The following is an 18,071-nucleotide window of genomic DNA, read 5'->3' as shown; positions in this document are numbered from 1 at the left end:
ATATAAACAGAGTGCTAAAATGAGTAAAAAGGCTTTTTTTGAACAGATATGTTTGAAGAAGTGATTTCAAAATTATTTTACACACGTTTCAACATGGTTATGAAACATATCCATTATGTTTTGTAATGACTGGACAAGCCTTTTGCCACGCCCATTTTTAAAGTCCCCCTAGCAGTCTAAACCTGTTAAATATGAATCTTCAAACAAAATCAAATCATACAGAATAAGTTCACCAGCACAATTAAGAATGTGAAAAAGTGAAAAAGTGAATACTTAGAACAATAAACAGAAAACTCACCTTATCAGCGGCCAGGATCTTGAAGGAGGCGATGACCTGGTCTGCGGTGTCCGTGTCGGTCGTTTCCCTGGACATGAAGTCAATGAAGGCCTGGAAGGTGACGGTGCCGCTGCCGTTGGGGTCCACTATGCCCATGATGCGAGCAAATTCGGTGTCACCCTGGAAACCGAGAAACAACAGGTTAACCCGGGACAGGCGGCACTCTGTGTTCAAACGCGCACACACACATGATGTGACATATAGTACTTTAAGTGTGTAAAACATCAGGACCACCAGAAAATAGACTGAGCCGGTGAATACATGTTAAAGATTGCAGTCCTAATATTTTAAAGTTCACACTTTGACACATGCATATACATACATGACACGACCACTGGTTAATATCAATGGGAAACACAGACAAAGAAACAGCTACATATAATTTGGACGGTCTACATGACAAAAATGACATTTTGATTCAGTCAGTAGTCTATCCCAAACTAAGGAAGAAGTGCAACAAGTACAAAAGCAACACAGACATGACAAAATAAGACAAGCAGTAAGAGGAACAGAGAGAGAGAGAGCAGGATGTCTGCAGGCGCCAACTCAGATTTGACATTATACTCACAGCCACAGATATTATAAACAGGGTTGCAGCAGTATAAGATTTTTCCACTGTAGGAAAACCATCTTATATAAAGTATACATGTCACAGTATGCTGTATTACCCAGTTATTATGAAAAATGTAAATTTTAAACTAAAAAAAAATAAAATTTTTAAATGACTAACTTATTCAGACATTTCAGTTTTTTTCTGTCTGTTTAGCAGACCCCGGAGGTTTTTTTTGTTTCTTTATTTTTCCTTGTTTTAATTATTGTTTATTATTATTATTGTTTTTACCATGAAATATTTTTTATACAATGTATGTATAGAATGTACCTGTGTTGAATGTATTCAACAAAGTTTGGAGAGAAAAAAACTTCAGCTGACAAAAAAAAAAATAGAACAAAACAACACAACAAAAACAAAACAAAAAAGCCCAAACAAACAAAAATGATTGCTATCAATGCAGTATGGCATGACTCAAGTTAAAACGTATGTAAAATATGAGTAAATATGTACAGAGTATAAATGCCATAGATCTTTATTTCATCCAAAATACTGTCAAATTGCTTACATTTTTCAACAGCTACCATTCCAATCTTTACTAGTTGTTGTTGTTTTTTTTTTTTTTAAATTAATTAATCTTTTTTTCAGTCATAAAATCAGAAATCACTTCTTCACAGCTCACAAATACAGTATTTGCCAGTGGCTGCACAGCACAACTTGCTGTGTAGGCTACTGTTCCAGAGCAGTGAGGAAGAATTCAGCTGATACCCGATCCAGCTTTTTAGGCAGTATCAGTGGTATTTTTGATACTGGTATCAGAACATCTTTATATAAAAAAAATATTTTGCTATTCAACCAAAAGCATCTCAAATGCACCAAATGTGTCCTTGATTCAGCCAGGCGCATGCATTTTGTTCTTAATAACAAGCATGCTTAAAAAACTACGTGTTAAATGCTACACATGCAGTCTACAATTACAAAAACTAGGATTTTAGGGAATATGCCATGAAGTAAATGAAACCAGCCACTGTGGTTGTTACTCTAAGAGTTAGATATTTAGCTCTAATCTTGAATGGGTCAGTTTCTCACTCGATAGTTAGCGTGATAGGAGACAAAAATGTCTTTAACCTCATTCAAAACATGGTGTCAGAGCTCATGATGGGTTATTTCAGCTTTGAATTTGACAAAGTGAATTGAATGAGGATGTAGTTGGACCTGCAGACGCCCTGTCAGAGCATCATGCCAGCAGCAGTACCAGGCTGTTTCCTGTTGAAATGAGTAGAGCCCGGAAATCATCTGAGACCATCTGTCCTGACCGCTTCTGTGGGCCGCCACAGCACAGCAAAGGCCGGGGGGGAGGAGAGGGGAGGGCGAGTCGACAAGGGGGGAGTCAGAGAGATACAGGTGGCAGAGAGGAGCAGAAGGAAGGAGTGAAGGACAGAAACAGAGATATCAGCATGTCGTAGAGAGAGTGAGTCATGTTTGGGAGATGAAAAAAAGATAAAAAGCACAGTTAACAGCGAAAGTAAAACCTGACAGACAGACAGACAGACAGACAGACAGACAGAGGAGGCGGGGTCTGCTCAGAGAGTGAGAGGGAGCCTGGTCGAGCTGAAGCAGCACAAAGCAACAGAGACCCCCGGTGGACAAACAGGGACGCAGCCGCTCTCGGCCCTCCATGCTGACGGACTGAACCTGCCTGCCTCATCATGAGCTCTGAGCAGGAGCGCAGGCCGATCACTGACCACCTCTTACAGCTAAAGGCCAGAGTGAAGTGAAGTTGGTCAATTTAAAAAGATGCAATGCATCGTCTAAGTACAGCGGTTAAAAGGCAATTATGTTAGAAAGTAACGATTGGGGGTCGACAGATGGCCTAGCCGATTATTAGCCTGTTATCTGGCAATGATCGCTGATAAAATTAATTAATTATTAAGTGCAAAGAAAGTGTCGGAATGGGAGGAACTTTTACTTTGTAACATCTCAGGGAGCTATTTTTATTAAAATTTTCACTTTACAAAAAATTTGCTTCGAACTTGCTGTGTATGATGTTGAACTTTTCTGTTTTGATTAAGCATTTGCTAAACACATTTTAAATTTTTATTTAATGCATATCTTTTCCAAACAATTGTTATCGGTCTATAAATAAAATTGCAATATATTTAGGTTATATCGCATTGCACATTATACATCTCGAGATTTTGAAATTTCCTTTAAACCACTTAAAACTACCAAATTACTAAACTACTAAATAAACTACAATTTCAATAAAGTTTAATAAAGTAGCTGCTATTGTATAATAAGCAAAATTAACTACTACTACTGTTATAATAGAGTTAAATAAACTATTGTTACGATAAAGTTTAATCAATTATGGTTACAATAAAGTTAAATGTTAAAATAAAGTTACTGTTCTTATAAAATTAAGCTTAAATAAACTACTATTAAATTAAGGTTTAAAAAAGTATTAAATAAGTAACTGTTACAATAAAAGTTAAATATACCGTTATAGTAAAGTTAAATAAAGTACTGTTATAATAAAGTTAAATAAGGCACTGCAATAATGAAGGTAAATAAAGAACTATAATCAAAAAGTATATTAAAGTTGATTAAGTCCTGTTCAAATAAAATCAAATAAACTACTGTCTATTGTAAGTATAAAGTATAAAGTTAAATAAAGCTTTTGTTATGAAATAAATTCTGCTCATCTCAGGCCGGAAGTAACATGGGATGAATGGTGAAAAAACAACATAATTTTTTCCTGGTATATTTTTTCCTCAAATTAGCTATCCTGAAGTTTTCTATTTGGTGTGATCTGAAATCTCAATAGATTAGAATTGTTCTCAATGACTGTAATTTTCAATGCAGTTTGACGGGTGAATTGTTCGACCAATATTTGTTATGACCTTTATTCTGAGTGCCACTGTCAGTGATCTCCGCTCTGCTCTCCTGCTCGAAAGCCTGACAAACACCGACTCTTTCCCTCAGGCCCGCGCTGGAGCTCCTACCTGCTTGTCGTTCTCCACATCGTAGCCCAGACTGATCAAACAGGCCTTGAACTCCTCGGCCTGCAGGGCCCCGCTGTGGTCCTGAGATCGGCCAAACACCCAACGACAGAGCGCCAAACGTCATGAAGATGAACCAATCGACACATAGGGATGGTGGTGAAGGGTGACCATGCGATTCCACAGCATGCAAGGAGATGAGGGCATGTGGCCATGAGGACATGGAGGACGGACGGACAGACAGACAGACATTCACTGATGTTTAGACAATGTCCACGTACACAGGCAGCCTTGACCGACCCGTGAAGAGCATCACAATCTGTTTCTTTTCAGCACATCTTGACTTAATTATGAAAATGTATTCAAATGAATTTACAGAAACATAAAGAATTATTTTCAAAATTCCCTCTGCAAACATTAAAAGGCTTTCTGATTAAAAATACAGCAGGGTAACATAAATATCAAACTGAGCTCTACATGTTGATTTCTAAAAATGGACAAATGCTAGCACTCGTACTAGGGAAGTCAGCATGTCCACTGTTTAACCCTTGGAAACCTGAGCAAATTGGCATTATTTCTTTCAAAAACATAGAAAGAGGGTGCCAAGCATCTTAAAAAAATAGCCCAAAACTTAGCAAGAAGTAAGTATAAAGTTACAAGAAAATTAACAGAAAAAAAAATTACAAAAACAAAAACATTACATTAATATCATCTTTATAAAAATAAAAATACTTTTCAGCACATTTCCCCTCGTTTTTTGATCAGATCTAAAAATCCTGTCATGTTCCTCTCTGTTTCTGAAAAAAAAAGAAAGAAAAAAAGAAACCAATTTGCCCAGGTTTCAGAGGTTTGAATGCTTGTGAAAGGTGTCTAAAAAAAGATGTCAATCCAGGTGTTAAAGGGTTCATAAAGTTTATATTGTAACGACTACTGTCCTCATGTGTACACTGTGATTTTGAAATATTCAAAGGTTCTGGTGTCCTGTTGTAAAAGATCACAAGAAGTGTTTTGTGCCCAGAAACACTGACGTGATGTGACGGTGAGTGACCACAGGAATACGTGGCAGAGTCCCACAGTGTCAGACAGTAACGTGAATCAATGACACAAATACACACACACACACACAGAGTGGCGTGAGATGGTGAATGATGGAGGTGTTTCAACAACGACCACAGCACACAGAAGTATGGTGACACATTGTGCTGTTCACACCCAATATTAGAGCAGCTTCACTTTTGTTCAGCCTGGACCCCATTTCCCATGTTTTTGTGTTCAGATTACTACTGGGAACAACGATTTTGAAACTGGTCCAGTATTTGTAGAGAGCTGCAGTCGCATTGGTGAGACAGGCTGCAAAGTAACAACTCAGAGCAGGTTTGCATCATATTTTTTGTCCACTAAAAGTGCTGACAGGCTTTGATTGTAATTTAAAGAGTCTAAAACATTATGGAAAGGATCCCTCCAGAGAAAGATCCTTTTTTTTAAAACCAGAAACAGCCCCGAAATCACCAAACGCACCAGACTCCATTTAAATAAACAGTAATTTAACGTGTACATAGCCAGTTATTTTTCACATCTAAGTGGGTTTTACGATGATAAAATGATTGTTAATTTTAATGGAGTCTACCGGGTTTGTTTCTGGTTAAACAAAAAGGATCTTACTCTTTAAGAAAAAACTCCATCTCTGTAGGATCCTTCCCAAAATATTGTCAGACACTTATAATAACAGTGTGAGCCTGCCACTGTCAAAAACAAACACCTCAAATGGACGTGAAGTGATGGTGCACACATGCCCCGAGTAGTTATTTTGCAGTCTGTTTTGCTGGTGCAACTGCAGCTCTGTCTCTCAATACTGGACCACTTTTAAAAATTGTTGTTTCAATTTCTCACTTAGACACAAAAACATGGGAAACAGGGTCCAGGCTGAAAAATACTGAAGGTATCCAGTGAGCACCAGCTCTGTAGACGGTGAGGCAGATGGATTATCTCTATGCTTAACTTCAAATAAAATTTTCTGACCTCCATTAGCATAAAGAGTAAATCCATATTTATATCAGTCTAAGCCTGCAAATTCTCACCAAAACAAAGATGTGCACAAAAACGCAACCTACAACAGAATTAAAACATGTACTGCATTCATGTTATGTTTTAACTGACTTTAACTAAGACAACTACAGTGTTTGTTTGTTTTTTTTGGATCAGTGATGGGATGCATCTCAGCTGAAATAAAAGCCAGTCAGTGACATAAACTCTCTTCTCTAATCTGCTCACACACGGACACAACTTCTCCCCAACACGTGCTCGCCTCTGTGAAACATTAGGATGAATACTCACACGCTTGGCTCCTCTCTCACCCCCTTGTAAGGTCTAAACATTCATTCAATCGTGTTATACACTGCAGTAGTAAAGGCTTAATTCTCACATGAACATTTTTTTACATCACAGGTGTAATAAAGAAGCCGTGGCCCTGGAGAGCCCGGGTCCCTGACCTTGTCGAAGTGGTTGAAGGAGGCGCGGTACTCGTACAGCTGCTCCTGGCTGATGCCCTTGGCGTCACGAGTCAGGATCTGGTTCTCGACCTCGTTTATGGTCCTGGCGATGGTAGTGAGAAGCTGCTCCCAACCCACACGGAGGTGCTGCAGAGCAGGGACACAGGAGGGAGGGGGAGGAAGCGAGGGAGACGGGGAGCAGAAGAGAAATGAGAGGAGAGGTGGAGGAGGAAACATGTTACATAATATCTGCATTTACATGCACACTTCTTCTTAATCTGACTGAAATCAATCTGATCGAAGATTTTGGGTCACTTGTTTACATGGGATGTCCTCTAATAGGATCTGGTGTTCACATGCACTGACACATATTAAACGGAGCAGCTGTGTCACATGAGCGAAAACGATAACGGCTAAAATGGATATTTATTGTCTGTTGATCAAACAACAGCCTGATACCAACGTACTTCTACTGGAGGGTGATGACTGGACTTGATTCTTGGCAGTGGACCAGAGGTGATTTTACCAAAACTAACTGCTTTTATGGGCTTTACCAGTGAAAAAAAAGTCAAAAACATCAGGTACGATCAGGACTAGCAAGTGAACTGATTAATTAATGAAGGCTTTAGGTGTGTGTGTGTGTGTGTGTGTGTGTGTGTGTGTGTGTGTGTGTGTGTGTTACCTCCATCGTATAGGAAGTGTACTGGTTGTCAAAGATGAGGGCCTCCTGGATGAGCTGATGGTATCCCTCCAGTGTGTTAATTTCAGGCGTGTAAGACACGATGTTTTGCTGGTAGTCCTTCAGGCTGGTCAGCTGGTCCTCCAGAGTGCCGTTCATTTCAATGGATATCCTGCCGATTTCCTGCAAACACAAACACACAGTCACGATCCAGTTAATCCTAAAAACACATGCAAATGAGTTTATAGTTTTCAGATCATCTATCATCACCATCGCATGCAGCACAGTGCAAAACCTTTAGAAGACACAGAGGCAGACTGTCACTCTGCAGACTCGGTCCAGCACCCCAAGACACATTTATAAAAATCACAGTTGTAGTGGCTCAGTTTAACCCTTTAATGCATCAATAGGTTCTCACAATTAAATGGTCTTTAAAGGTTGATTTTTTCATAAGCAAACTCAAAACCTAGCTTTTTAGATTGGCTTTTAATTGAACGTTATCTATTTATCTTTTGACTAATAAATCATACATTTTAGTCTGTTTATATTTATTTATTATCTTAGTTTGTGCTGTTATCCTTTTATTTTCCCTTTTATTTACTCGTTGAGTATTTTACTTAATTATCTTTTATTATTAGCATTATCATTGTATTTACGGATTTATATGTTTATTTATTAACCTTGATAATTCTATCTATAGGTTTAATAGAACCTGATATAAGTTGACAAAAACCACATGCTTTTAAAATATTTACTGTTATTGGTGAAAGATGGGTGTGTCACTTTTTGTGCCACTCTTTTTGTAATGTGGCATTTTTTTTGTTAATTTCTTTATCAGTTCCTTATTAATGTTTCTGAAGACTTTTTTGTACACTTTTATTATGTTTTTTTCTGTAAATAAACTTTTTGTTTATACACCTCTTTCCGCCATGATATCTCTCACCCTCTGAGACTGATCGGGGGACATAACATTTACAATGGTATGAAAAAGCATAATGACATTAAATAACAACAAACATGACTTTTGGGATCTTTATTGAGTTTGACTGAATTATTAATGCATCATGTCCACTGCAGTGGACAGATAGAGTATGTGGAGTATGTGGAGCAAAATAAAACGGACAGATGTATTTTCAGTCCCAGACAGAGTTTTAACCAGATTTTTTTTTTTTTGGGAGTTTTCCCGTATTTGTTTAGGGTTAAAGGTTGAAAAAGGTGTCTGAATGCAGCACAAAAACAGTGATGTCAACCCATGTTTCTAAGGGGTAATTGAATGGAACTCTAGACGATGCTTTTGTGGTCCACCACTCTGTGGAAGGGACATAAAACTACAACAACCCAAATGGTTCAAAATGGTTAATAATAAAAATAAAGTGCTCCGAGTCTGTCTGACTTTGGTTTTAATCCTGAGTTAAGATTTTTAATTCAAGGCTCCTGTGCTCAAGGATTTGGGTCGAATTGTGTTGTCATGAACATTAGTGAGTGAAGCTGCCCGAGAAATCCAAAAACTAGTTATCATGAACAAAAATAGTGAGTAAATAAAGAATATGAATAAACCAAATAAGAATCCCTCACAAAGGAGTTCACCTCTGTGAAAACTCTGAAGCCGACTGTTGCGCTCTTATGAAGATCCACTAAACCCTGACGACTCTTTGCTCCGTGAGCTCACTGTTGTTCAATGTTGGCTTGAAAACTGTGACAAACTACATACAGCTGTGCAAAGACGAACCCCTTCAACACCATGGTGATCGAATGCGTGGGCTGAACCATTACCTCCATCTTGTCCTGTATATAGGCGCCGACGGTGTTGGCCTGAGTGGCAAACTTGGCTCTCAGACTGTCGTTGCTATTCTGCTTATTGAGCTCTTCCTGCAGGGCTGTGTCACGCTGCGGCACCATCTCCATTGCCTGCAAACACACACACACACGCGCGCGCACACACACACACACACACACACACACACACATTATAAATACTGTGGATGACAGCATCTTTAGTTACGTTAGCAACTGTTGCTGTGTACAAATCATTAATCTGTGAGTGATTACTGATCAGACAATTATTAATCCTAAATCAAAAATTACTGTACTGTACTGTAAACATTATCTACTGCAGTGTTAAATTGTTGCTGGGTTGGCAAAAAAAGGGGCAGAAGACAGAAATGACAATAAAAAAGCAAAATAAAATAAAACAAACACAGTTGCGTGTCTTCCCAGAACCTCTTTAACAAAAAAGAAAAAAATCTGAGACACCATCACCATATTTACGATTTCTTTAGCATGAAGTACACATAAACTAAAAGTGGAATGAGCTAGAACAACAAAAAAAACAGAGTCAGGTGTAAGACTAATCGTTAGGCTGCAGCTTACCTTTTCCCATTTGCTGTCGATGCTCTCGGGTGTGATGGTGGTGTAGGGGTTCCCACCGCTCAGCTTGATGCCGTTGCTCTGGGCGATCTTCTGCACCTCGGCCTGGATGGACTGGATGGCCTCCGCTCCTTGTTGGCCTCCGGCAGGGTGGACTTGAACTGCTCGTGGGCTGTGATGAGACCCTGCGAGAGGAAACAAACACGTCTGGTTTTACCGCCACCAAAAGGCAAAGATCACAGATGTGGTTTATACCTCTGTGTTTACTACTGTGTGCCTCATTTTTAATTCAGATATCTTTAGTAAATCCTCATATCTGCGTTTGATATGTTGCACATACCTGGTTCACACTGCACAGTTTCTGCTTACCTGGATCTCCTCGATGTTGTGAACGATGAACATGTCCTGCAGGTCCTCCATCGCTCCCTCCATCCAGTTGTTGAAGGGCGCCGCTCTCTTTGCGTACTCCAGGTAAAGCTCGTCTATTGACTCCAGCTGCTTCTCTGTCCTCTGTCGGCAAGAAAAACAGCCAGAAGAGGAGTTTAACAAAATAAACTTCATGAAATTAATGAGAAGAATTTAAATATGTGGATATAAATACCTGATACAGCTGTTCAAGTACAGAGTACTTTATCAGCCCTTACAGGACTGGGTATCATTTTACAATTTTCTACAATTTATACACATACATGTTATGTTACATAAAGAAATATAAAGATATTTATTTCTTTTCTATATTTGACAAAAACAAACTTGACAAATGTAAAATTCTTGTAACTGATATTTCATACAAACTCTTCTTTTTTTCAACACACCGATAGGGTCTTTTTGGGGATCTCAATGCAGCGATAAAAGACCAGTGAAGGCAGAAACACACTAATAAGTTACTTTGGCCCCTTGTGCTCCTGTACATTCAGACCTAAAGTTCAGTTCAGTTTTAGATTTCATATTTAAGTGAGACAATTACTGTACACAGGGCTGCAACTAATGATTATTTTCATTAACAAATAATCATCTCGCCCATGAAAAATTAAAAGAATTGTGAAAAATTCTCATATATCATTTACAATTTTAAGTGAGAAAGAAAAGCTGCAAATTCTCACATTTAAGAGAGAACCAGCAAATGTTTCACTTTTTTTCCTCGAAAAATGGCTAAAACAACAAATCAACTATTGAAATATTTGGCGATTCAATTGTTGCAGCTCTGGCTGAAATGCAGATAGAGATAATAGGTTTGTGATACATTGTAAGAGTTGTTCACATGGCAACAAATATTCTCTCTAAACATGCTTTCTTGTTTAGAACTTTTGGGAAAATAAGGACAAAATGGAAAAAAACACACTACTGCTTCATAATTATAACAACAACAACAACAACAACAATAACAAATAATAATAATAATAACAATAATAAATATAGTGCTTTTCAAGGTTCCCAAGGCCACTTAACAGAGTAGGAAAGGACAAGTAAATACATAAATAAACAAACAAATAGAAAAAAAGAACAGAAATACGATTTACACAGAGAGCGCTATAAAGTCCTTGGATTGAGGTGTGGCGACAAACACGCCACGCGATCTTCTCACATCCAGGTATGTGGAAGCATCAGTTTCTCATGATCTTGTAACGGTCACCAACATCTGATCAGAGACTTACGCACACATATAACAGGCTTATTCGTACCTCCAGTGACTCTTTGCGGCTCTGGGTGAGGGCTCCCAGGACATCCCATTGATCACAGATCTTCTGGCAGCGAGCATTGACGCTGGCAGAGTCGTAGTAATCCAGCTCACTGGAAACACACAGATTTCATATGAGATTCTAAACTAATACACCGATAAATTATGCAGAAGGTTTTTCCTGTCAGGACTATTTCTCTCGACAGTGTGACCTGTCAGGTCAACGGCTGTTTTTATCACTCCACACTTCTTCTTTCCTTACTTGAGTTCTTGTGCAATGGCGGCGATCTGCTCCACTCTGTCCTGATGGGCTGCCAGGTCGCTCTCAAAGGCCTCGTGTTTTCGTAGCAATGCCTTCACTTCTGACAGGGTGGAAGTCTCATAGTCTTTCTGGGTCAGCATGGCCTCCTTACCTGCATACAAACACAATTCATTCAAGCTCTCAACCTGTAAAAAGCTGCAGAGAAGCTCAAAACAGCAAAACACACAAAAAACAGCATCGATTTCGTGCTTTAACACTGACTGGTTAAATACAGGGCTCTCACGCATTTTTACCAATGATACATTTCACACATAGTTTCTGCTATCAGGCACATACATGAGGGGAGAGATGAAATGTGGGGAGAAATTAAGAAACACATGATAGTGGACAAAACGTCACACAGCGATGCATATCAAAGCTATGTGATGTCGAAGGCTGCAGAAAATAAATTTAAAATGTTGCCTAATTACATCAAAAATTTTATTATAAACTACAAAATTCCATGACGTTTCCAAAACTTTTATGATTTTTACTGATTCAATGCCTTTTTCAGGCCTGGAAAAAGTGATTGCGATATTCCATGACTGTAAATAAAGCTCAATGCTGTGTTTGTCTTTTTTAAAATCTTATTTATTACATCCACTTTGACAAAAAGTGCTGTTGGATGAAGAGGAGACAAAAGATTTAAGAGGGACGTGTAATCATGAAACTGGGGCAAGATTTTTGCAAAAACAAGAGTATCCATCTTGATCTCAGAGAGGTGATTCAGCACAGTGTAAAGTGTGTTCATCTAGTGTGAACGTGTGTGTGATGATTTAAGTACCATCGGTCCAGGATTCATGGATCGCAGCCTTCTGGTGGAACTTCTCAGCCAAGTGCTCCAGTCTCTCCAGACGTCTGATCTCGCTGAGGATCCACTCCTCGTAGCCTTTTTTTTCTGCTCCTTCCAGAGTGTGCCACGCTCCGTTGATGTCCTGAGAGCAAACAGCAGCAGCAGTTACTGACATGAATCCCTCACTGCAGAGTAAAGTGTGGCTCCTGTTTCTCTGTCTGTGTATTTCACATATAGCAGAATAAAACGCTGCTCCCGCGACCATAAACCTTTCCAAAATGAACAGTATGAATTAAATGGTGTGACCCTCTACAGAGTATTCTGTTGTAATATCTGAAAGAACTTCACTTAAAGTTGATCGAGGACATTTCTGTTCATCGTATGATGGCAAAAAGCAACTTTTTGAATTTGAGGACATCAATGTGATTTTGTCTAAATGCACTGAGCATGAAGCATTTATCAAACTAAGACATGCCAAAGATATTTCATGTGATAGTTGTGGATTTGAAGTGGGGCTGTATGAGACACTTATGCATATTCGGTGTATTACATTCAGTAACTGGTGGTCGGCGTGCATCTCAGCTTGCAAAAACAGACGGAGGCTAGCGTGACTGGTATCAAGTTAGAAGACCTGAGGAATCTCAGACTACCAACCAGGGTGGTACCACCTGAAGATATCTGAATAAAAATGGGTTCTTTGGGTACCTATGAGTCTCCCCTTTACAGACATGCCCACTTTATGCTAGTCCCATGCAGTTTTTTTTTGCTGCCTGCCATTTGATTCCTTATTAAGACAACCCTGGTCAGAATTTCTTCATTTTGGTAATATGGACTTCGAAACTTTTTTGAAATGCAAAATACTGAAACTGAAAATGTGATTCAAAAATGTGGTTAAACACAATAACATTAAAAAAAAAATCATTTGACAGGCTTAAACTATTTAGAATGAATACCAGCTGATAGTGATTGGTGACCAATTGATCTGAGCAACCTTATCTGGTGGTGATCAATTCATAAACTCTGCACATCCCCTACTTTGGCTGCTTAAAGTCGAGACAGTGAGTTGACTGCGTACTGAGAGATTTTTGTAGCTGCTGAATGTATTTAGTGGAAACACTGAATTTGTCTCAGTGCAGTTTTACTTACATATGTGCACTTTACTGTTTTGTTTCATCGCTTACTGAGAAGCTAACCCAACAACAACTCAAAACTAAAGAGGCCTCAGATAGTGGGAACAAGTCATTGAGTCCAATTTATGACTGAGATTGAGTTTAAGTGCAGATGTGAATCTTTCAGAGCAGATCTTTGCTCATCAGTGTGTATGTATATCAGTTTTTTTGCTATTTGAATTTTCCCCAAGATCATATTTTCCGCAGTTTGTTAAGTATTCAAACATCTTTAGAATCTGATTTGTATGAATGCGAACGTACAGAAACCATGCGTCCCTCTGATGGCATGAAGGCAGGTCTGTTGCTGAGTCTCAGTTTAGTCTGCAGAGTGTTGAAGCTGATCTCCAGCTGGCATTTCTCTTGGACCTGAAGACACAAAGACAAGTTGACTCACGACAAGACAAGTTGGGGCTATATTTTTGAATTTGTGTAAAGCATTTGGTACAGTCAACCATAATGTTTTACTGTCTAAACTCTCCAGATTTAATTTCTCATCTGGAGCACTAGCATTAATGTCTTCATATTTATCAAATAGGATGAAATGTGTTGGAGTCTGTGATGCACTGTGTAGTTACATGAAGTGTACATGGGTGCACAAGGGTCCATGTTGGGTCCGCTGTTATTTAGCCTTTCCATTTATAATCTCCCAAAATAGTGCCATGACAAGGAAATACAAATGTATGCAGACAATACTGTTGTGTATATACCTGAGTACCTAGCTAACAACTGCATTAGAAAAAAATACACAGTGGCTTGATCAGTCCTGTCTGAGTCTAAATGTCAGTAAAACAAAAAGTTTGAATATTTTTTTCCTAAACTATGGTACAACATCCTAATGCGAACATTAATATTGAAGGTGAACTGACTGACATGGTCAGTGATTTTAAATATCTTGGTATGATTCTGGATCAAAATTTGAACTTAAGCTACATGAGCTATAATCTGGAACTGTGCATCTAATGGTAACATTTATGTTTTGGACTATACGTGGTCCCCTTTAAATAAAATAAATAAAACAAAATACATTTTAGATATATTTTTCACCTTGGGTGGTTTGTGAACACAGCGGTAGTCTCTGAAGTCCTCCTGTTTTGCCTGCATGTCATTCACTGTCTTCTCCTGGGTTCGGTTCTCCAGCCAGGGGATGGTCCGGCGGATCCACTCCAGCAGCTGAGGACAGGAAGACAAGGAGGGAAAACAATTACCCAGTGTAAACAAGGCTCTGATATTTTCTCATTGATAAATTAAATATCAGTTGCTCAGTGTATCTGCTAATTTAACTTAACAAAGTTAAGAGGTCTAGGGAGCTCAGGTGTAAACATGCTGAGAGGTTTTGTACTAACCTCACTGGCCAGTTTCTCGTAGTCCTCCATCATCTGCTCGTTCTCCTGGTTGACAGCCAGCACTTTGCAGATGCGGTTGGCGGCTGTCTCAGCCTATCAGGAAACAGAGTGATGAGTAGTGCTCGCAGTGACTGGAGTCCACTCACTGTGCCCAAAGCTTAGTGAGAACATTCAGTGGAGTTACAGAGTTTTTAATTGATGCTGTGCATTAAAACAAATACTGCAACCCCCCTGCAAATGACCATTTCTATATAATTTGCTCACCCCATGTTACATGGAGGAAAACTTGTTTTTGTCTCATGCCTGTCAGGAATGAAGAATCCAAAAACTGAGAAAATTCTACATAAATTGAAGTAAACCAGGTTCATGTTTAACAGCAAAACTGCATTAAAAACCTGTTAAACTTTCACAAATCTTGTGCAGTAAAATCCAAGTCTCATTTATCCAGACATATGCTTAGTACTCAACAAACACTACACTTTCACCATAGTTTTACTATTTAACCCTTTGAAACTTGGAGTGACATTATTTTCTTTTTTTCAAAAAAGTGGAAAAAAAGTAATGAGCAACTTGGTAAGAAATGTCCTGCACATAGCAAGAAATGAGCACTTTAAGAAAATTATCTTTAATAAGCTTGGGGAAAATGTCTATGTAAAAAAGAATAAACGCTTGGAAAAATATATTTATAATTATCATAATTGCGTGTTTAGAATTATGTTATAGAATTATTATAACATTTAAAGCACAAAGTTTTTGTATTTTTTATTGTTAGTTTTCAGGTAATTTTTTTTTGTAGTTTTCACTGATTTTTGTGTCATTTTCTTTTTTCATTGCTCACTGGCTTCGTCCCATGTTATTGAAATTTGGTCAGGTTTCAAAAGGATAAAACTGAACTGAAAGGCAAACCTATCTTTGCTCCTTACAAAGCAACACTTTCTCCTCACACAACACAGGAGCTGCTGGTCTACTGCTGCCTCCATCAGTTGGTTTGTTTGTGTTATTCTGAGACGTTGGTGTTTTCAAGATTTAGTATAGATCCACCAAAGTCACACAATAAGACAAAAAAATCAACTGAAAGAGGCAGTGGTAGACTAGCAGCGCCTGTGTTCAACAAGGTAAAATTACTGTTTTAATCAGATTTCAGTTTTAATAAGATAAGATAAGACTCTATTGATCCCCATAGGGATAATCCTGGATTATACTGCCTGAGTTGCAATAGTTGCTGTTGTTAAAACACATACACATATGGCTTCAATTCAACAATACTTTTTTCCAGGTTTGGATTCTTTGTTCACCGTCAAGGTGAAACTTTTCCTCATGAATTTAACATTACACAGAGTGAGTAAAGGTTATCACAGGGGAATGAAGTATTCCTTTAATTCACTAAAACAAACAGAAAATAGGTGTCTATTACTTTTAATAACAACATAAACCTGGTCTTTAATTACAACTGTTATTATAGTAAGTTTTTTTTGCTTTTTAAATTTGTGCAAACACACCCCACACACAGGCAGTGAATAGGAATAAATCTGCTCAAGTCAGGCACACGTTATTAAAAACAGTGCACAAAGTCAAATGAAGGTTACATTTGACTAACTAAAACATGCTCCAGCTGTTGATGGTTAGTCGAATGTGCCAAAAATCAATCTGTGTGTTTTAAAGCTCCATGCTTCTCCTGTCACAACCCAGGAGTCAGTCCATACATGTATTTACAGTTTCATGTAGCGCTGGAGTCCACATCGGTAGGATATTACACTACTGTACCACTGGAATAATAAACAACAAAAAAAAAAAAAAAAAAAAAACAGTACAAAGACTTTGACATGTTGATTAAAGCTGATATATTCTGTTTACGAAACTTTATTTGTTGCATCATACATGGCTATGACACTTTTTTATTTTAAATATTAATTTTCAGAGGAACAGTGTGTAGGATTTAGTGGTATTTAGCAGACAGGACAACAGATCGTAACCACCGGAAACTTCAAAAGCTCTAACTCCTGGTTAGGATTTCGCTGGTGTTCGTTGTTCAGGAGGTTTTTACCAAGAGCTAAATTACCCACTGAGGTCTCTCCCTCCCCAAAATAAACTAACCCCGTGATTAAAAACCAGTAAAAACACTAAATTAAGCCGTTTCACTTTTCACAATTTGTGGTATTTTCCAATGCTGTTTTGCTTGTGGCAGAGGGGCTGCTAACTATGGTTTCTGACGTGTAGGATTGAGTACCGAACTCTGTTCATTTAAAAAAGCATTTCACAAATATAAAGGGACTCTTTACAGAAAAAACTAGGCTGTCTCTGCAGTAGAATTGGCGCTACATGACCACAAAAAACATAGGAAAAGGACTGTGGCACTTTTGCCCAAAAGGTAGAAAACTTAAAACTATAAGACCGAGTCGGACAAATAAATGCTCCCACTGGTGGGTGGCATTATGCATCCTCAACTGTCCTACACAACGTAACAGGATCTTGGTTTATATTTGATCAGCGTTGCTTAGGTTTACTGTTTGATCTCAGTTTTTTCAGCCTGTTTTCACTGTGCTAGAAGCCGGATAGCACCCACCTCCTCTTTACAAACTCTCGCCATTACAGTGAAACGGGGAGTTAAATACATGTCTGGAAACATTTTAGGCAGAAATAGGCAATGCGGTAGTGCAATCTTGATCTATATTCAATCAGCACTGCTTAGTTTTATTGTTTGATCGGATTTCAGTCTGAGTTTGAGAGAGAGAGAGAGAGAGAGAGAGAGAGAGGCGCTTCTGTCTCCTGATCAGCTGGATACTGTTTTTGTGTCTGCAGTGGCGGGACAGGGGGTGGGCAATATGAAAATACAAAAGTTTAGTCTGTAGTTCGAGCAACAGCCAGGAGAGTCAACAAAACTGTCAAATGATGTAAAAAAACATCACACGACACAGCTCCATCATTGGGCTAGGAGGGATATCTAGGCACTGGTTAGATGGAGAAATTTTACCACAGTTCATTTACGCATACTACCCACATTTTTTTTTTATACAAAGCTGGTTGAAAATCAGCAAAGTATCCATTTAAGGGTACAAAGACACCTACATCAGTACTACTGTGTATCTCCTCACATTTATTTAATCTGTGCCAAATCTCAGTACCTAAGGGTACATCTGGATGAAAACTGTGGTCTCAGACAGGAGGCAGAAGCACCGCAAGCAGTCTGAAGCCAGAAAGCAACCCGCTGAGCTCCATGTGCCTCAGAGGAACTCCAGCGCTTCAGGGCGCTTTGCAGGAAACACTACAGAGCTCCGCAGAGTCACCAGGCTCAGAAAGGAGGCAAAAGTTCCTAAACTGCCCCAAAGTCTGGAAGCTGTCCTCGGAGCTCCATTGGCTTCCCAG

General features: G+C 38.7%; 1 protein-coding gene across 1 annotated transcript in view; it reads right to left on the bottom strand.

Moving 5' to 3' along the window:
- Positions 1-18,071, bottom strand: part of LOC121942761 (alpha-actinin-4-like) — an 86,172-nt gene that overhangs the window by 902 nt on the left and 67,199 nt on the right. Inside the window, 14 exon segments of the mRNA XM_042486006.1 lie at positions 299-457; positions 3,893-3,973; positions 6,379-6,525; positions 7,061-7,240; positions 8,831-8,965; positions 9,428-9,552; positions 9,555-9,609; positions 9,794-9,934; positions 11,107-11,215; positions 11,365-11,515; positions 12,188-12,338; positions 13,627-13,731; positions 14,410-14,535; positions 14,709-14,801. Of these exon segments, the coding sequence (XP_042341940.1) occupies positions 299-457; positions 3,893-3,973; positions 6,379-6,525; positions 7,061-7,240; positions 8,831-8,965; positions 9,428-9,552; positions 9,555-9,609; positions 9,794-9,934; positions 11,107-11,215; positions 11,365-11,515; positions 12,188-12,338; positions 13,627-13,731; positions 14,410-14,535; positions 14,709-14,801 (1,758 nt within the window).

This window comes from Plectropomus leopardus, chromosome 5, assembly GCF_008729295.1.
Source record: "Plectropomus leopardus isolate mb chromosome 5, YSFRI_Pleo_2.0, whole genome shotgun sequence".
NCBI lineage: Eukaryota > Metazoa > Chordata > Actinopteri > Perciformes > Serranidae > Plectropomus > Plectropomus leopardus.
Note: the sequence above shows the minus strand (reverse complement) of the source record. Positions and strands in the feature narration are given on the sequence as shown.